The sequence below is a fragment of the Mauremys mutica genome, chromosome 10 (assembly GCF_020497125.1).
Source record: "Mauremys mutica isolate MM-2020 ecotype Southern chromosome 10, ASM2049712v1, whole genome shotgun sequence".
Taxonomy (NCBI): Eukaryota; Metazoa; Chordata; order Testudines; family Geoemydidae; genus Mauremys; species Mauremys mutica.
The window spans coordinates 9,553,784-9,574,842 of NC_059081.1; the positions used below are offsets into that span (position 1 = coordinate 9,553,784).

At 46.0% G+C, this 21,059-nt stretch overlaps 1 protein-coding gene across 1 annotated transcript; it reads right to left on the bottom strand.

Moving 5' to 3' along the window:
* Window positions 1–13,026: 13,026 nt before the first annotated feature.
* On the bottom strand, window positions 13,027–20,232 carry NIFK (nucleolar protein interacting with the FHA domain of MKI67). Its single transcript, XM_044978531.1, has 6 exons — window positions 20,055–20,232; window positions 19,337–19,465; window positions 16,993–17,101; window positions 16,159–16,370; window positions 14,993–15,061; window positions 13,027–13,219 (listed from the first exon to the last, which is right to left on the bottom strand). Exons 1-6 carry the CDS (start codon window positions 20,160–20,162, stop codon window positions 13,043–13,045), a joined length of 804 nt encoding a protein of 267 aa, XP_044834466.1. The 5' UTR covers window positions 20,163–20,232; the 3' UTR covers window positions 13,027–13,042.
* Between the last annotated feature and the right edge of the window lie 827 nt (window positions 20,233–21,059).

A 21,059-nucleotide genomic window follows, 5' to 3' on the forward strand; every position in this document is an offset into this window, starting at 1 on the left:
ATATAGTTTCTCTTCTCCATTAACCAGGTTTAATATTATTAGTATTTGTGATATTAATCAGCCACTTCTCCAGTCCCCCATAGAGTCATCCAGGGTGGACAAGCTCTGCAATTCTAATATAAAAGAGAGCAGATTAAAACTTTCTGGCTTTTGTAAGCTTCATAAAGAAGGCAGAATGGGCACCATCCTGATTTCCGCCCCTTCAAGTCGTCTTTAAGACTAGAGCCATCAGTATTGTGCACAGCATTCCAAACAAGTTACATTAATCCCTTTTCCATGCTAGAATAATGTCCTCGGATGGAGTTTCATTATCTCCATTTTAGAATATTGAATCTTGCTTTTTCTTTGCTCAGCCCAAAGATGGCTCTTCCTGATCCGCAGTGTAGCATATCACTTAGACTCCCTTCCAGCTCATGCAGGTTTGCGAGCAACAACTCACAGTCGATCAAATCAAAGCATCCTGAGAAACCTAGTCAGATCAGCACAGACACTTGACCTTTCTCCAAAGTCAGTAGATCATAAAGCATACCAGTGCTGCCTCTGTACCAAGCCTGACACCAGCTAGACAGAAAGAAGAATCTAAATGAATCTGGAGCGGACAACCCCAAAAAGGTAAGATTTGAGAGAGCAGTAGTTGTGGGGGAGTTGTTAACATCAAGCGATGACACTGTGAGCAAGGATGTTGTTAGCATTGGTTTAACATCATTTGCTTCTATGGGACACTACTCCCACAGAGGCAACCAAACCTACCTGGATCTAACCAATGATTTGGGGGGAGGGATAGCTCAGTGGTTTGAGCATTGGCCTGCTAAACCCAGGGTTGTGGGCTCACTCCTTGAGGGGGGCCATTTAGGGATCTGGGACAAAAATCTGTCTGGGGATTGGTCCTGTTTTGAGCCAGGGGTTGGACTAGATGACCTCCTGAGGTCCATTCCAACCCTAGGATTCTATGATTTCCAAAATAGATAGAAAATCCCTCCTGACAAGAAATGGTCAAATCTGTTACCAAGCAGAGATGCATTTTTACACATGGGCAGTAAAGTATAACCTATAACATTTCCAGGGTACATCTGCAGTTAAACTTGTGAATGGCTGGCCATGTGGAAAACAGCCAGTAAGGTCACAGAAGGCTGTGTCCAGGAAAAGACAGCAAAGAAGGATGAGGCGGATGCTCCTATTAATCTTTCAAACAAAAGAAGAAAGAGAATCAAACTAGTGTGAGGAAGGTGGTGTTTTGTTTCTGTACAACTGTACATTAATTGTATTGGAATTAACTGCTCTTCCTGCTTCCTCTTGGCCTTTGATTGTTATACAGGAGATGGGAGAGTCCCTTCTTTTGCTCAGAATCTGCCCCAGAATTACAGTGGTTTGGCTGATCTAATCTGAAATCTACTCATCACTACTTCAAAATTGGCATGCAACTTTTATTTTACCCCAGAGGTGGCTGCATTGCAAAGGCTGGTGAAGTGATCCCCATAACATATAAGGCCAAAATGTGCTTCCTATATATGAGTAGTCCAACAGGAGTACTTGCCTGGGTTAAGTTAACAAGATTTAATTCATAGTTTGTAATGCTGGCCATTACCCTCTGCCATCTCGTCATGAAGGGCATTGCAGAAATCTCCTGCAGACACTGCACCTCATATTGTGTAATGGAAAAGATTTAACATGCATTGACACAGAGGGGAGATCAGAGACAGGACTCTTGCATATTAGTACCAACTTTGCCACAGATCCCCTTGGTGACCATGGGAGAGTCACTTTTGTTTTTCTGTGCCTCTGTTTCCTCACCTAAAAAATAGAGAATGCTCTTTCCCTGCCTTCTAGAAGGGTTGTGTGAGGATTCATGTTCGTGTTTCAAACAGCACTATCTGTTTGGAATGATGTTAAGTTTAATAATTCACCATTGTGCCCTTTCCGCATGAAAATTGTCACTGACCTAGATATGAGGCTCTTTCTGCTCAGACAATTTGTGCCTGCACTTCTACATCTTAATTGGAGTTTTCCTGCCAAGCTTCAGAATTCTACACTGAGCTATTTCCATGTGATAGCTCCCACAAACACAACAGACAGCTGACCCACTTAACTCTCACGTGAAGGCTGAGGGAGTCGCTTCACTCAGCAAACAAAAAGGAAAATCCAATCAGCGGAAGGGTTGTGATTAAGGGAAACTAGCCATTGGCTTCATAGCAGAGTCCGTCTATATGTGTGTGCTTCGGTTCTGAGGGGCAGCAAGTTCTGCCACCTAGGAAGAACCACTGGGCATAAGGCAGATCCCCAGGCAGTGTGACTGAATTTAGTTCTGGTGAAAGGTGCCAGCTTAATAGCCCTAACACTGAAGTCCTCTCGAAGCTGCCCATTAGTGCTAATTGTGGGGGGTGTTTGTTTTGTGATGTGGGATCTGGGCTGAGACCCACAAACTCATTTCACATAGGCCATCGAACAAGCATCTGTTAGTAACAAATTTCACTACAGACTTGGACTGGATTTGATCTAATGATCTAGAGCTGAAGGGCTTTGTAGCCTATTAACTGGGGGTATGTATGAATTCTAGTATTTATATTTCAGCTATAAATGCTTATGTTTTCCCAAGCTGTCATACTGCCTCCGGGAGGGGTGATTTATGGATCAAAACAATGGGAGATCTACGTCATATTATTTTAAATTTACATTTAATCAGCCTTTAACCCCATTTCCTCTTCTCTAGTAACTTTCCATTTACCCCCCTCGGTTGGATTTCTTTCTTTCTGTTCTCTCTCTTTTTAGTTGCTACCTATTTTTATTTGTCTCTCTTTTCCCACCCTTCAAACCCTCATCAGTTCTGTCTCACAGACACAAATCAGAGTCACACACGCACACACGCGTGATGGACTCCTTTGTGTTTTCATCTTTGAAGAACATTTCTATTTTGAGCCCCCTCCCCCACCCAAATATTAAAGAGGCTGAAAAGTGACATATCAAGGTTATAAATGTAGCATGCTCCTGACAAGGAAAAAATGCTGAGCACTGCAAGAGAGGCTGTGTAAGTGGATTAAGACTCTTTTTAAAGATTAGACCACCCTCCACCTCAAATGCAGATTTCCACTGAAATGAATGGAAGCATTAAATGAATCCAATGAGAGGTTTGTCATCAGAAAACAATACAATAAATATATACAGTCAGTTCACTCAGAAGCTAATTCTCAAATACACCAGTTTCAAGTCATCCTAAATACCAAAGGATTAGCTCTATTTTATGCATTAACTCTGTAAACATTTATCTTGTACAATTATGACTAGAGCTGGGGGAAAGCTAAGCCAGAAGCATTCAGGATAAAAATTAAGACCCAGATTCATTCCTGATATAATTTCATTGATGATAAACCATGGTCAGATTTGGCACCGTGAGAAATGCACCCACGACATTAATAATAAATATTTTTCACTTACATATCGCCTTCCATCTCAAAGCTCTTTACAAACCCTACCAAATCCCCCTGTCATCCTTTGCTTGTCCTGGATTGTTTGGTCTGTGGGGCAGGGACTGAGGCAGCATGTACAACACAGACATTGCAATGTGCCACAGTAGTGCCATAGTGTGGACACTGGCTTCAGTGATGGAAGAGGTTTTTCCATTGCTGTAATTAATCAACCCCTCTGAGAGGCGGTAGCGAAGTGGATGAAAGAATTCTTCCAACGACCTGGCAATGTCTATACTAGGGCTTTGGTTGGCTTAACTATCTCATGGGGTGTGAATTTTTCACACCTCTGAGTGACATAATTAGGTCGGCCTACATTTTAGGTGTAGACCAGGCCTGAGTCTTCCTGAGTTTGCGGATAGTACCTAGTGTATTGTGGGCACTGCCATAGTATAAAGAATTAATAAGTGTGACTGCTTTGGATGATGCCTTTATAAAAGTGGCCTCAGGTATTACGTCAGTCACTTCCAGATCACATCTGCTCCTTTTAACACAAATCAATGGCTTTTCTAGCTGCCAGCCTGAGCCTTCAAACCCAGTCTGATATCTGAAAGTTAAACCAAGTCCCTTCCATGTCCTTAGTTAACAACAATTGTATTGACGATGCACGAGCCAGAATAGAATCCTACTCCCTTTCTCGTAGCTGTAATGGTTCTGCAAGGCTAACAAGTAAAGAGCAGCAAACTAATTTTAGTCACTTAGTGATTCTGAGTACATATAGGGAGCAGGTCTACTGAGTAAGAAGGTGCCATTTTGGACAGCGCACTCAGGGCAGAATCACAAACCCCCTCTCAAGTAAAATCTCCCTTCCACTCTCCATTGTACAGATAGGGAAACTCAGCTACAGAAAAGCTGCTTGGCTTGTCCAAGGACACACAAGGAGTCTGTGGCATGGCTGAGACTAGAAGCCAGCTGTCTTGATTTCCAGCCCTGTGCATCAATCACCACACCAGTCTCTCAGTTGTAATTAGTGCTGGTTGTTTTTGCAATGGACATAGAATCATAGAATAGCAGGGTTAGAAGGGGCCTCAGGAGGTCATCTAGTCCAGCCCCCTGCTCAGAGCAGGACCAATCCCCAACTAAATCCCTAAATGGCGCCCTCAAGGATTGAACTTACAACCCTGGGTATAGCAAGGCTCAAACCACTGAGCTATCCCTCCCCCAAAACTTAGGAGACCCTAACTGGGATAGCTGTGGCTCTGCTGATTCATCTCCTCTTCCGCGTGATCCTCACGGAGTCCCCACTAGCATTTTATAGGGTCAAGTAAAGGACATTTGGGACTTTTACAGAAAAACAGCAAATTTCCAGGATCATCTTATCTTAAAGCCTCCTTTTTGTACAATAACTAATATTTGTTTTTTAAATGTAAATAATTAGCCAACAGTTTTAAACTCGTTCTCCCGCTCTTCACTATGGATAGCGCCATAAATGCAAAAATGGAATGGAGGCTTGCTCAGTCAATTACAAAGACCCTGTCGTCCTTTGAAAACCTTCCTGTTTCTTCCAAAGTCATGCAAACATGCAGGCGTCATTATCATAATTCTGGGCGGTTGTTTTAGGAGGTGGGCCCCCATTCATGAAGCACTTGCTTAAGTCCCATTGACTCACATGAGGCTTAGAGTTAAGCATTATTTTTAAGTGCTTTGTTGAATTATGGGCCTAAACCAGAGACACCCAGACTGCAACACTGTGGCCTACATTGGCAGCTAAGCATGAGCCTATGGGGCTTGCTTTGCATGTGACTAAGGGTAGGTCCATACTTACTCGCCGGGTCGACGAGGAGAGTTCGACTTCTCGGAGTTCGAACTATCGCGTCTAATCTAGACGCGATAGTTCAAACTCCGGACGCACTCCCGTCGACTCCGGAACTCCACCACCGCGAACGGCGGTGGCGGAGTCGACGGGGGAGCTGCGGACTTCGATCCCGCGGCATCAGGACGGGTAAGTCAGTCGAACTAAGGTAGTTTGACTTCAGCTACGCTATTCACGTAGCTGAAGTCGCGTACCTTAGTTTGACCCCCACCCCCCCAGTGTAGACCAGGCCTAAGCAAATTATATGTTATCAAAAGCATCCAGCCAGAACACTGTACTTGCCCTCTATTATCTAGAATAGGGGAGCACAAATGGCTTGTCGAATGAGTTCCCCAGCATTGAACTTAGCAGGTTTCTCCTCACCTTGCAGTCACGGGAAAAGGCGGCCATTGGCCATGGTTTGTGGCTCTCTGGGCTGTATTTGGCCTTCGGGTGGCACTCTGGACTCCCCTTTGCAATGCCTGTCATTGGCTGAGCTGCAAATAAAAGAATAATGTTGCTCGTCACTCTGTATGGCTGTCCCTGGATTTTGCTGACTCAGTGATGAGTCCTGGCCTCGAGTGGGGGCACACTGAGCCAGGTCTCAGATCCCACAGGTTGGGGTAGGCAACGGGTCCTCAATGCTGAACTCTTTCACTAGTGGCATGCCATTGTGCTCGGTCCTGTCCCCCACTCCTGTTCAACGGTTACATTAAGGCCATTTGGGAGGTTGCAAGAGACTGCTACAAGCTACAACTCCCATAGCGTGCTGATGATGTGACTGAGGTCTACACCCTGTTCTCATCGTACAGGGCTGGTGCCATCAACTGCACCTGGGTGAGAGAGTCCAAGAACTGAGGCATTCCCTTTCCCCCGTCTGCTGTTGGACACTTAGGGGCCGTGCCCATACATAACTGTACTGAGAGCACGGATGATGTATGCAAGAGCCAACATGCACACTGTTGCCTTTGGCTGCTAAAGAAAGCAGAAGTGTGAAAACAACATGCTATATACCCTTGATGTTCTTTGCTATCCTAATATCATCAGTGGGATGCTCACAGCCCATCTGACCAGCTAAGGGATTCTGTCCCTGGAAACCCCCCAGTCAAAAACTTGATGGTGAGGAGACAAAGAAGATCTACACTGGACAGACAGACAGACAGAGCTACTCCTTTCCCCTTCCTCTGCCCCAATGCTGCCAGCCTGCCTGTGCTGCCCCAGGGGATGCCAGGGTTACAGGGCACCCCACCAGTGCTGGGGTGATGGTCATGCTCCCGTGATGCCTGAGCTGCTTCCTACTGCCTGAGAAGCCTGTGGGGATTATCTGAACCCCCTACGGAATGGGGATGGCCCCCCCTTTACCACTGCCCTATCTGGAGCTCACCATGGCTTCTCCCTGTCACAGGGCAGCTTGGTCACTACCCAATGTACCATCCTGCCTGGCCGGTTCATGTGATCCCACAGTCACAAATACACACCAGGCTGCTACTCTTTCACCATATGGTTCCTTACAAAGTACAACAGCTGCAGACTTACACACACCCCTCGCTCCTCAGCTCAGGCTTCCCCCTCCCCCCACTACCTGTTCCTCCCAATTATACCCCTCCAGTTACTGAGTCAATTGCCTCATTAGCCCAGCAATCATCACCAAACTCTCAGTAATCCCCAACAGAAATGGATTCATTGGCTTCAGTTAGGCCTGTGCTCTTCCCAGTGCTCAGCAGGTCACTCAGTAGCACCCTGAGTGACCAGGGTGCTACTAATAATGCCTTGGCACATCTCCCTATTTAGCAAAAAGCCTCCATCCACCATTCCCCTAACTCTCCCCACAATCCCCGCTCCCCCAGATTCAGACCACATCATTGGCTCCTCTCTCCAGCTTTCTAGGGATTCACCTCCTGCGCTCTGGATCGCATACAAGTTTGGGGCAGGTGGCAGGAGAAAGTTACACACTGAATCTTGGGCTGTGCAGCTGGTAAGCCCAATCAAATGAGCCCTAGATTTGTTTGAATCAGTCCTTCTAGGATAAGAAGAAAATCTTCTGTCCTTTTCCCTAAGAGTCTACAAGAACATCCATCATTCAACCCCAGGGCTATTTATTGATGTGGCCTAACTCCAAGGGGAAGGCACTTCTCAGGTAGGTACAATTCTGTGGACGGAAGAGGTCCGTCCAGCGATTTCGGACAGCGCTTGCTTTGTGAGTAAGCTGCCCAAGTCTGCTGAGTCAGGCAGAGTCTCCTCAATGCCAAGCTGTTTTGGGAAGAGCTGCTTAAAGGGCAAGACAGAGCCTAGGGCTTCCCAGAGCAGCAGAAGCAGGCTGAAGAAAAACCACAGACTTCTGCCAATTGGTTTTTGAGGCTGGGGAAAGGAGCAAAGATATCAATAACAGCCCAGCCTGCTGGGAAATGAGCTCACTGAGCTGGACAAATGTACTAAAATGTCACTGTATTCGGACATAATGGGCTTAGCAACCGTCACCTTGATAGAGGGGTCACTGCTGATTAGTGGAATTCCCCAATAGCTAACGCAAACCTTGCTGATAAGAGATGGTCTGCTTGGTACCACAGGAGCATTGGTAAGAGAGACCAAGTTTTCCTTTCTACCCCCGGCCACCTGGCCTGAGTAGGGTTACCAAGAGTATTACCGTTATCACATGAAAGGGGCCGGTACCCCTCACACCACTGGTTGCTGTTGTGGTAGGATACATTGTTTGTACAGAGAGAGAATAAACAGGCTTCTCCCTAAGACAGTGAGGCATAACGCACCCCACCTTGCTTTAAGATGACTCTTTCAAGACTGACTCTGTTCACAGCCTGCAGGCTCTGCCACAGAATCCTCTAGCCTGAAAGCAGGACGCCGGCTCTTAATGGGATAGCTTGCAATTCCAACACAGTGCCCCATACACCATCACTCCTTGCTCGATGATCACCAGGTTTCTTAATTCCCCAAATGTAGCTCTCAAAATCAGTTACCCTTGGCTACTGCTGCATTTGACGAGCCCTTTCCTCTACTGAGTTGAACTCTAAGTAGCTGATGGCCACTAGCACCAAACATCCCTATTCCTTCACCTTCTATTGCTTCCTCCCTAGGCATAAGACTAGACAATATGAGCTGGCCTGCCAGTGTTCTGGATTATGAAACTCTGGGACGTAAACATTGTTCCCTGACTGATAAGGCTTGTTATAAAGGGAACTGAGGCAGGAGAGGGGGGTGGTTTTTTAGAAAGCCAGGGCCTAGCCCAGTCAGGGCTTTCAGAACCTCGAAAAGGACCCAAAACTGTATCTGCAGCCAGTGTAAAGAGCAGAGCACTGGCGTGATGTTATCTCCTGGTCAGTCCTTTTTCGAAGGTATTATCTGGGAAAGAGGGAGGAGCAGACCAGTAATAGCAGCTACTGGGCCCCTCAGTATCACTGTCTGCAAAATCCCATCCATTTTCTGAGCAAGTGAAGAGTTTTGCATTTGTCCGAGTCAAATGAGCCGTAGTGTTCACAGTGTGAAATCCCTGCAAGGAGGGAAACATAACTCATGACACAGCACGTCCGTCCATTTGCTACGGAAACTATGTTTGGTAAGTATCAGGTGTCCAAATTTCTGCTTGTGTGCAGAGCCTGGGAGAGATGTGTATTAATAACACAGGCAGCCTAAAAACAGCACCACAAGTCAGCCTGCTCCAGTGAGCTTATTGCCAAAGCATTGATAGTGCAAGCTGATTATTACTGAGTGCTATCTATGCACCATCATAAGCCGGCACAGCATCTTGCACAGACAATTCTGTATCCCTGCTCTGAGGATCTTATGCTGTAAATTAGATTCAAAACAGCAAGGGAGGAGGATAAAGGGAGTGGAGATGCAGGCTACAGCAGTAACTGAGCGTTTGGATCTATTGTTATTGTATGCACAGGGTGCAGGAGTTCCTTGGGTGAGATTTGTTGTAAATACAGAATGGATGTCCAAAATGAAAGTGGAGTTTAGCAATGGAAGTGCTGGCTTAAAGGAGTGGCTCTTGGGGAGGGATTTGAAGGATGAGGTTGACTAGCTGAATTCCAGTGCATGACACATGGGATTAGACAGGATAAAAAGCCATTGAGTCACACGTGGGAGGAGATGGCAAAACCTCTTACTGATTTCAGCATATGCATATCTGGCCCATAGGGGAACTGAACTGGCAGAGCACAGGGCATGCAGAGGGGGAAAAGGGCGTATGAGATCAGATAGGTAGGTGGCAGAGCACTGCCAGGCTTGAGGGGGCGAGGAGTTAGAACTTGTTTCCGGGGGGGAACGTCTCTAACTGAGGAGCTTGCACAGGGAGAATGAGAAAAGAGTTTGCTGGCAGCATATTGGATAAACAAATTCAGCTCCTTGTGTCCTCAGTCTGGACTGATCAGTGTTTTTCTACCAACATCAAAGTCCTTTTGATAAAGAGCAGGGCATGATTTCCAATAAGGCCATCATGACTTTTGCAAGGTCCAGCCACCCCCTGGTACACTGCTTGCCCGTTCCTGCAGAGAGAACCTTAAGTACCAAGCCAGTTTACCAGCCATACCAATCATATCTAGTGCAGCCTAGATACTAGGAACTTTTGGTAGAGTTTCTTTTATTTGATCTTGGCAGACCACTCATTAGAGATTCCCCCATTCTGTTCATTGTGGGGTGGGGTGGGGGTTTGTTTCCCTATCAGTGAAATATGCTGCCATCCAGTGTTAGGTTCTTTAAAGCATATAAAAAACCACCAGCAGCAGCTGGGTGAGTATGCCTTCCTGAATCTAAATATTGCTCATAATATCCTAGGCTGTTACTCAGATTAATTTACAACATGCAATTTTTGAAACCTTTATACTTTGAGATAATGTTCAGGCTACATTGATCTGGTAAGTCTTTTGTTAATGTAAGTATTTAAGGTTGAGAATAAGCTTTGTAAAGGTGACCTGGACAGAATGAGTAAATTAGATCAGAGGGTCTCAAACTTTTGTACTATTGACCCCTTTCACCGAGCAATCCTGAGTGTGACTGCCCCCCCCTTATAAATTCAAAACATATTTTTTATATTTAACACTATTATAAATGCTAGAGGCGAAGCGGGGTTTGGGGGTGGAGGCTGACAGCTTGCAACCCCGATGTAATAACCTCACAACACCCTGAGGGGTCACAACCCCGTTTGAGAACCCCTGAATTAGATCTGTGCCCTTTGTACAAAACAGCTGTGGCAAATTGTAGGCCCTTAACACGCCAGCTACTGCATTTAAAACAGATTACTACTGATTTTTAAAATTCCTGTTTAAAATTTAGTTACTAGTGGATTATTACCTTGCAGATAGGCAACATGTAAGGTGAGATTCTGCCTTCCAAATAATTTTAACCTCAAGACTGTTCAAACCCTTAACTGTATAGATAAATAGTTAAAATATACAGCTACATTAAACACTTTACTGTGCAAAGCAAAACAAACCCATCTGCACTAATAAGAGGGTGTAATGTCTTGGAAAGGTGTATTTCAGTTTGTGTGCATGCCAAGACACTATTAAAGAAGATACGCAAAACTGGTGATCGTGCCAGGCTGGTGAGCAGATTTCCCAAGCGTCCCATTGTGCCCAAGAAACCAAAAACATCTGAGGCGAAGTCACACCCAGCCAAGATGCTTCCTTGATCACTAAGAGACAAAGGCAAATTATCTGACCTTAGTCACCCAACAGAGGCTAGCAAATACGCACATCTGACTCTCACGATTTAAATCGTAAGATGACCAAGTGAGGATAGGTCTAGCCAGGAAATTGATCAAACTTCCCCTCTCCTGCCAGGCAAGTCCCACAATAGCCAGGAATTCAATTGGCTGCTCAGGTATGTTGTCCATTAGTCTGAGCCAGGTTTTCATCTGAAGTCTCTTGCCAAGCCTGACCAATGGCCAACAAAGCTGCAGCAATGGGAGTGTCTCTTCTCAAGCAATACAAGATCAAGACTTGCGTAACTCGAATTCATTTGTGTGTGACTCAGACTTGTATTAAACAAAATGCAAATACTAATTGCATTGTCAAAGGATCACTTTCTAAAAGGTCTGGGGGAGTGACAGTTCCATGCACACGCTATAGTATTTCTCCTGAGAAACTTAGTACTAAACCACTGTTTTAAAAGACAGACTCTGCTTTTGTGTTGAGTATTCAAATTAACAGACCTCACCGGTGAAACAAGGCTAGAGATCTCTACTCTCCTAACAATGTCTCCACCTGATTCCAGACCAGACTTTGGAACAACTAAAACGGCCTGCCTCAAAAACATTCTGCCAAGGTTTTATGCTGATCCCAGGATGGATAGGACTTTAGCCCAGGTCTGTAGTTACCCTCTTCACTGTACTGCCAGTATGTCAATTTGAAGTACTCGAAGTCATCTGTGACAGATGTTGCGAGAACATGTTTTCATTCTTTTTGCAGAATGAAAGCCAGCCTCAGCTCCTCTGACCTCAGAGTAGGAGTGAGACAAGCCATTCATTCAGGAATCAGCCTCCCCATTCAAGTGTAGGGTACTGAGGCTCAGTTTATGGATCAGTAATAAATACATTGTAAAGATGAGCAGATGGAAAAATATGAACCTGATTCTCTTCACCCCACAAGCAGCTAGTCTCATTTTACAGATGGGAAAATTAAGGCACAGAGCAATGACGCGAGTTGTGTAAAGCCACAGACAAGCAGAGCTAGACATATAACCCCAAATCTCCACTCAGTTTTGTGTTTTAACCACATTGTCTCAAAAATAGACACTACTTTCAGCTCATCCATGAAACAGCAGAAATTTGCCCATTCTTGCTGAGAACTCACATCTAGGATGCAACCGTTTTAAAGCAGGCCATTTCAATACGACTCCAGCACCATACACAACCTAGCCAGAAGTCACTTGAAAAAAGTCACTCCTACTTTTTTGTGTTGTCAGACTTATGGGATGTGGAAGATAGAATCATGGATTTTAATGTGTTTTCCTTCACTTTCAAGGTTCCTTTAAAGTCCGCAAACCGAGCAGCAAACTTGCGTAAGAGATAAACCCAGATGCAATTAGTAAATTACTCTCACTTGTTCGGCATGATTATAGAGCAGCCTATAGGCTAATGCAAATTTTCAAAGCATGTTAAGTGGTTGGAGTTTGAAGCTCCTTTTCTAAAGGTAACTGTGATACAGGGTCATATTATGCAGTAAAAGCCCAAGTCTGGGGGTCAAGAGATCTGGGTTCTATTGTGGAGCAGCCTGAAACACCAACTAAATTAGTCTTCATGAATTAGATGAATACGCCATTAGTGTAAAACGAGCATTCATCCCATTGATGCTACCGAAAGTCACAATGTACTTCTAACATGTTTATAAAAATTGATATCCCTACGCTAATTAGTACTGTTAAGCATACTGCCATCAGTCGGCTCGCAAGGCTATCCTTGGATTTCCTTGCAAAGGGATCAGCCATTCTAATGGGAGAAGAGTAGTATGTTACAGAGCTAATTCAAAGTGACAGTGGGCACGTTAGGACACAAACCTCCATTTTATCTACACTGATCAACACAGACATGGATTTGAGAGAGTTCTGAGAATCTTCTACAGCAGGGGCTCTCAGATGGGGGGCTGCGGCTACCCTTCCCTTGCTGCTAAGTGGGAATGCCTCCGGACTAGATGGACGGGGCCCTCTGATATGGAGGTTGGGAACCACTGTTCTACTCAAACCAAGAACGAACACAAGTCGGTAAGAACCGCTGGAAGTTCCAGCTTGCAAGCATCCTTTGGAACTAAGAAAAACGTGGCTACAGAGGCTTCATCTTTGTTTATTTCCGTTTCTTTGGATGATTTTTTTCCTGCAGCTTCGTTGTCTTCTTGGTCTTTTGAGCAGTGCTCTTTATGCTTGTTGGAGGCAGTCTGATGGTTATTTCATCTTCATCATCTTCCGCTGGCTGCGATTTCCGACGCTCCAGCGCTGTGGGCGTACACACTGGGGTGGGGTCCTAGAGAAACCAGATAAGGTCGTTACCATTAGAGGGGCAGCGTCCCTATCAGACATGTCCTATACGGCATCAAGCCGTCCCCCGCCCGATTCCCTGCACACATAGAACAACTGCCAAGAGATAGCAAGTGCCAATGATTTCTGAACTGGGAAGCTTTCTAAATAGATTGTCGATTTTTGCATATTAAAATAGATGTACGTGTTTTCAGCAATGGTACAGGGGAAATATGAATTAGATGAATTTTTATTCCCTTGAACAAATGTCATGAGTTGCTCTATTTTTCGGCATTAAGATAATTATTCCTTGATTCAGAGGGTTAAGGAAGGTGAAATGAAGGGAAAATAAAGATGAACAGAAGGTGTCATGAAGAACGTAAAGACATTTAAGAGCCAGGGATATTGCTCCCTTATAAATCCTGAGTCATGAAGAAACTAACATTTTCCACATCCCAATGGCAATATTTTTTTAAAACACAATCCATTTCCCTGTGCATTGTTTTCTTATTTTACAAACCCATCAGATATTCCGCCTCTGCCCTTTTCACAAGAGACAAGCCAACCCCCACCCAATTATCCAGAATTACTGCACAGTGTGGTTACCTGCTGTGACACTTCTTTCCTGTGGATCCAAATGAGAGAACTCAACCCCTCTCACACACACACAGCGCCAGACTTTTCCAGGTGTACATTAAAATGGAGAAGGCCAAGGTGCAGTGTTCAAAACTCTCATTCTGACAGGTCTAAGCAGTAGGTGAAACCTTAGTGTTCTTTAGACTTTTGGACTGTAACGTGGAATCTCAAGCATGGGAATCTGATCTTTCTGATCATACCACTATTCATTTTACATGGCTGATGGCTGCTCCCAACATCTTTTAGCTTATTTATACCAAATTAGCAAACTGCGTCTATACTAGGAAGTTTTACTGGCAAAATTTTTCTTCTGTTGGCCCAGGCTTCCATTCATACAGAATTCTGGGTCTTGCTGATAAATGCTCCATGTTTGCTGGAATAATTATTGCCATTTCCTCAAGTGAAATAAACCATCTGTTGGCACAGTGCTAGTGTGGACGCACATAAAGTTATACGAGTATGAGTCATCCTCCAGCAACAATCCCACAATGCAACTTTCTCTTTAACAGTGGCTGGCTGGAGAAGAGACCTGAGCTGTTGTGTGCTTCATCCATATTTGCAGAAACAAGTTGAAAATGCCATGTAAAAGAGCAGTAGATAATGGGATGGAACAGGAAGTTGTGGAATTCAAGCTCAAATTCCCACAGCCCTTTAAGAGGAATGAGGGTATCCCATAATACACAGCAACCACCCCACAGTGTAAACTTCCTAAAGGGTAGCAAGCCAGAGGCTGGTGCGGAGGACACTGGGATGCCTACCCACAGTGCAACTGCGTTTTGATGACATAAGCCACGGCGGGTGGACATGATGCACGGGCAGCACAAGCAGCCACATTTGGCGCATTCTGTCAACATAGCTTATCAGTAACGGTAAGCCAGCAAAACTCTGGCTGGTAGAATTTTCTAGTGTAGACAACACTTAAGACCTCTGCTATTCCAGACAGCACATGCTGCCTTCCATTCAGAAGCGTGCACTCTAACCCACACTGCAACTCTTACTGCTACAAAGTCAGTCTGTCACCAGCACAACAGGACACAGGCTCAAGAAAGTAACAGGGGAACTGCAGTAACCAGTCATGCATCTGAAGAACAAGTTCTGGTGCCTTTAGTCTGCATGAAACCCACTGAGATGAGATGAATCTTACCTGGCTGTTCACAGATATGTTCAGGTTTGAGTTTGAAACATTTTTTTTCTTTTGAGGCATCTGTGCGGCCTATGAAAAGAAACATATCAAGTAATTACACAGAATTGCCTTCTAATGCAAAGTTATTGAGATTCTCCTAATGTAGCTGACAGATTTTTCCTTCACGGTTATAAAATCTTTACTGCACCAATTACATCTGAACCAGTAAATTGACCTATCGTGCCACAGAAGTCAAGGAATGTGATTTGGTGTATACATCCACCACACAATCACAGAAATAAGAAAACTCTTACGGGATCTTGTATATCTACTGACAATACACAATTGGACCCTGCAATAGTTAAGTGTTTTGCTTTGTAAACATAGAGTATCTAAGTAGAGGAAGGATGGTCCAATGGTTAGGGCACTAGCCTGGGACTTGGAATATTTGGCTTCCCTGCCCTGCCCCAGGCTTCATGGGTGACTTTGAGCAAGTCACTTATTCTGTCTTTACCTCAGATCTATCAAATAGGGATAAATAGCATTTCTGTACTTCAGAGGGGCAGACCGAAAATAAACAATTAAAAGACTGAGGTGCTCGGGTCCTAAGGTAATAGGGGGGCTTACAAGTGTCTTGGATAGGCAAGTAGTGGAAAACAAACAGTGACACGAATCAAAGATCACGTTTCAAGTCAGTCACTGTCCTATTAAACACGTATAATGTTAAAGATATTTCTCTAAAAGAAAGAGAACAAGGCTTTGTCTACACTACCACTTTTGTCAGTAAAGCTTTTGTCACTTAGGGGGTGTGAAAAAAACAACCCTGAGAAGTTTCACTGAAAAAAGTGCTGGTGTGGACAGTGCTACGACAGCAGGAGACATCACCTGTTGGCAAAGAGTAGCTACAGGGGAGACTCTACAGCGGCACAGCTGTACTGCTACATCTGTGCCGCTATAAGGTCCATAGTGGAGACGTTGCCCAAGTCTGGTAGAGCGCACAATCCAGCAATCAAGTCACCGTATGATTTCTACGAGCGCTCACGCTGTCCTCACTGTGATTTAATCTCTGCACTAATCTCCAGATTAAATGTAACATTCTTAGATCAATCACGTATACTGGATGCAACACTTTCTCCTATTTAGCACAATCTTAGACATGACCAAGAACCACAAGAGCCTTCACTTACAAATCCAGGGAAGTCATAATCTATTCCCTTCTCAGCCAGCCTCTTTCGTAACCGTTTCTCATTTTTTAGTAGTCTCTCTGTCATCCTTGTCTTCTCTTGGGGAGTTCGTTTCTTGTTATACCGCTTGACTGCTGGATGTGATGGCTTCCTAAATGTCTTCTTACTGCCTCTGAAGAGGTTTTCATGCACCTTTTCAGGTGGCATAAATTCACCTGTGTCATAAAGCATATCACACTAAATCAACTGTTAAGAACTTAGGGGGGAGGGATAGCTCAGTGGTTTGAGCATTGGCCTGCTAAACCCAGGGTTGGGAGTTCAAGCCTTGAGGGGACCACTCAGGGATTTGGGGCAAAATCAGTATTTGGTCCTGCTAGAGAAGGCAGGCGGCTAGACTCATTGACCTTTCGGGGTCCCTTCTCGTTATATGAGATAGGTATATCTCCATATATTATAAGAATGGTCAGACCAATGGTCCATCTAGCCCATCTTCCGACAGTTGTCAGTGCCACATGCCTCAGAGGAAATGAGCAGAATCGGGCAGTGATTTTCAACCTCTTTTCATTTGTGGACCCCTAAAAAATTTCAAATGTAGGTGCGGACCCCTTTGGAAATCTTAGACAGTCTTAGCAGTCATAAGACTGCGAGGATTGCATGAGGTGGGAGGACAGATGATGATGACGACACTCATGGAGAAAGGAAAAGAGAATCGGTGATATTCACTTGGAAGAGCTCCTTGTGTGCTGGAACTCTAACATGAAAATGCAAAATTTCCCAGACTTCCCAGGAAACAATACACTCACATTTCCCTCGCTCACCAGTGTCTCATATACTCACACTTTAGAAGTCTTTCACAGAACAGGTAGTTGTTCATGGTATCGGCAACAATCTTAGCAACTTCATCTGATTCAAACTCTACAAATCCATAACCTTTGCTGTCTCCAGTCTGCCAGACAATGACAACGGTATCAGAAATCTAGGTTATGTTTACACACTATGTCTGAGAACTACACTAGACTGTTTTTTCACGCTCCAAGGAGCATTCTGTTCTCAGATCAAAGACAACTCCCAGTAAACTCAGTAAGCACTTCACGAGTCTTAGGGCAGAATTAGCCTATGATGATGTACAAGATAAAGATAAGATTTTACAGATTCTATGTGAAACCAATAGTTCTGTGTTATGTATACAGGGAAATAAACATTACTTAGTAACAAACATAATGAAAAAGCTAAGTAAAAGTTATGCCATGAGATGAAGGGGTGGCCAACCTGTGGCTCCAGAGCCACATGCGGCTCCCTGTACAGGCACCGACTCTGGGGCTGGAGCTACAGGCACCAAGTTTCCAGTGTGCCGGGGGGTGCTCACTGCTCAACCCCTGGCTCGGCCACAGGCCCTGGCCCCCACTCCACCCCTTCCCTTCCCCTCCCCAGAGCCTCCTGCACACCACAAAACAGCTAACTGGGAAGTGTGGAGAGGGAGGGGGAGGTGCTGATCAGCTGCCGGTGGGTGGGAGGTGCTGGGAGTGGGGGGCAGGGAGCTAATGGGGAGTGGCTCAGGCTGGCCACCCCTGATCTAAAGCCAGCCATTTGTATTACAAAATAGTCAGGGAGTTTAAAAGCACTGTCCCTCTTGTTATATTCACTCAGAATTCTACAGCGGCTATAGACCTACTCTAACATTTCTCACTTGAGTGTGTTTAGTTCTGATGAAAGGGGCTAGATTCACAGCACTGGAATTGGAGCCCTGTTTAGCCACAGAACCAGGGGCAACCTCCTCACAACACCTGCCTATTTATCTCTATCCTTTTCTGGAATGACCACCTTTCTGGCAAGAGGTAATGGCAAGTCTTTTCCCTCTTCTGACCCTGCCAACAGGGTTTCCACTTCAAGTGATACCTCTACACTACAAAACAGATAGAACTTGTTACTTATAAGTCAATGATGAGACTTCAAAATAAGGTTATTTTCAGTAACCAGCTGAGCTGGATTCAAACCAGTAACTTAAATTAAAGGTTTTAAAGGCCAATGACCAAAGTTCATCCAGCCTCTGGAACAAGACATTTAATATAAACATCCAAGTAAAAGTATACTTCTAAGGTGGTGAAGTTTATGTGAAACCAATCAATGGCTTTAGAAGTTCGGAAATGGGACGAGGATCCTGAATTCCTGAAGAGCAAACATTTCTGTGTGTTCTGAGAGGCTATCATTGTTTCCAGAATGGACTATTAGAACACAAGAGCAGGGATATTTCAGGCTCTCTCAGACCCTGGTATAAATGGCAGCCCATTTTTAAAGTCCGTGTTCCTCCATATTGCTTTTATACATTGGCTGGAGTGATTGCACATCAGTAACATTCTCAAAATGGAAATCAAGAGAGGGAGGATGTCCAGGATGTGAGGATTTCATAATGTTAAATAATCTGTCGTCCAAGTCCTAGCACTGGTAACTACGTTAACTGATTTTGTTTGTGCAGCACACAAAGCATGCTCTGCACTTTACAAAACCCTGCCCCACGGATCTTACGCTTTAATTATAGACATGAATGAAAGGAAAAACTGAGTCTGTGTCAAAGTAGGAGAAAGGGAAGAGGGCTACAAGATTACACAATATTTGGTTGGTCATATGCATTTTTGGTGGCTACATACACTTAAAGCGGGCAGAGGGAAGGGCACAGACAGGTGAGAACAGATTTTAGCAGCTGCATTTTGGATGGACTGAAGGGAAGTCAGGGAGGCTGGAGAGAAGGTTGCAGCAATCGAGACTGGAGATAAGGACACAGAAAAGTGCTTTAGCCATTGGGATAGAGAAGAATTGGATTTTTGAAATGCTGTAGAAGTTAAACTTGGTAACACTCTGGCAATGTAGGAAGGAGTGAGAGAGTGCCAAAGATTAATCAAGGGTCAGAGCTTCAGTGATTTTGAAGATGATGTTATCCACGCCAATGGAGAAAGGCTGCTACTTCCTGCATCTTAATGGGAACAATTGGGCCTTGAATGAAGTTCTGGGAAATGGTAATAAAAAATAACAATGAGGACACCAGTATGCAAATAGCTCCTGGCCAGTGCTCACTTCTAATGGGGAAAGTTTATTAAATGAACATGAGGATCTGGGGGAAGTAGGGAAAAGTCAGTAATAACTGCAATTAGGAAGCTAAACAACTCAAAGCAATTATGATTTTTACCTTTTTACTTCTTGAAAGCCGAAGTCTGGTGACTGTTCCAAACTGGCTGAAGTACTCCTGGATTTGTGGCTCAAAAAGCCCCCTAGGGATATGCCCTAAATAAATTACACCAGGAGTCAGCTTCTCATGCTGTGAAAAGGAAAAATACAAGTAACATTAAAAACACGGGAACGTTTATGCCCAATCACCACCTTAAACAAAAGGAGACAAAAGGCCACGGATCTGGTCCCAGTAAAACAATTCCTAGTCTCATCTGCATCCCTGACTGATTTCCTGTTTCCTTTCCGTAGCCGGTCTCCCACCAGGTCCAGTTTTCACACTCACAGCACGAATACACCCACCGAGGCTTGAACACAAAACCCGACTGCCAAGTAGCTTCACTACCGCGGCTCTGCGCGACTTGTTCCTCAACTCTACAGGTGGGGGGAGGTGGGAGGGAGACGCGGGGGAAGATTCAGTGTTTTTTTGGCAGCCTCTGGCTGTTCGGCGTCTGAAACGTCTCTCTGCTCCGCAGCGGATCCCCCCAGTGCCCGCTGCACTGACTGTCCGGAGGCGACTCCACGGCCCCGGGGATGGGGGGGGGGAGAAGGGAAGGAGCCCCCGGCCCGCCCGCGACAGGCGCCCTCTGCCCGCTCCGGGCCGCCTCCCCGCGGGCAGCGCAGGCTGCTCGGGGCTTGCCCCAGGGGCTGAGACCCGCGGGCGGGGCCCGGGCTCTCACCTTGGTCCCCCTGCCGGAGCGGACCCGCAGCACCTTGTCCTGGAACTCGCGCTGCAGCTGCGGGTCCAGGGAGAGGAGCGAGGCCGAGGCCCCAGCCGCCGCCGCCATCACACCGCGCTCCCGCACTACCTACACCGGACCACGCCGCCGCCGCCGGGAGCGAGCCCAGCCACTTCCGCTTCCGGGTCCCTCGCCGGAAGTGCTTCAGGCAATTTCCGCCCGCCCGGGCTCCAGGGCCCGAGGGGAGACGTGGGGCTACAGCGGCCCCTGGCGGCCAGAGCGGAGCCAGCCCGCCCCGCCCCCCGCCTGCCGGGCGCGGCCACGTGGGCGCTGGCTGGGCCCGGGTAGCCAGGCCGGGCCCTGCCGCTTTCCCCCTCCAACCGCCCCGTGCGCCCGGGTGCCTGTGCTCCGGGGCGCGCGGCCCGAGCTGACATGCAGCGCCCCGGGGAACTGCACGGAGCTGGGCATGGGCGAGGCAGGGCTGCCCCGGTGGAGATGCAGGGCCCCAGGGAGCTAATGGGCAAAGGAGGCCCCAGCGCATGGCAAGAAAGTGACACGCCCATAGACCCAGAGCCTCAGGGGTAGATCGGTGCCTAAACACTACCCCCCAGGGCAAGTCTGCACCAAACAAATCTGCACACCGTTTAAAATGCTGCCTATTTTAGGTGCCAAAAGAACACAGTATAATGGCTCCAGTTTAAATTATTTGGGTAATTTATTTCAAAATATCTGTCAACAAGAATGTCACAATAGAGATGACAACCAAAAATTGCCCCAGGAGTAGAGAATGAAACCCCTGGGACAACCTGGTTCCAGTTGGGGGATGTTGGAGGGGGCTGTGTGTGGGGCCACCCCAGAGCCCAGATACCTGCATCCCCCAGAGCCCAGCTGTGGGGCACCCCCCAGAGCCTTTACTCCCCCCAGCTTCTTTACGGTCCTGCCCTTCCTCACCCTTTGCCAGAGCCAGGTCTCCTGGGCCCTCTCTCGTTGTATGGGGAGATTTTG

Excerpts from the sequence above, each read along its gene's own strand:
- NIFK (XM_044978531.1), bottom strand. The coding sequence starts at position 20,162 with ATGGCGGCGGCGGCTGGGGCCTCGGCCTCGCTCCTCTCCCTGGACCCG. Across the intron at positions 17,102-19,336 it reads GGCTTTCAAGAAGTAAAAAG|ACTGGAGACAGCAAAGGTTA; the intron begins GTAAAAATCATA and ends ATTGTCTGGCAG. Across the intron at positions 13,220-14,992 it reads ACATATCTGTGAACAGCCAG|GACCCCACCCCAGTGTGTAC; the intron begins GTAAGATTCATC and ends TGGTTTCTCTAG.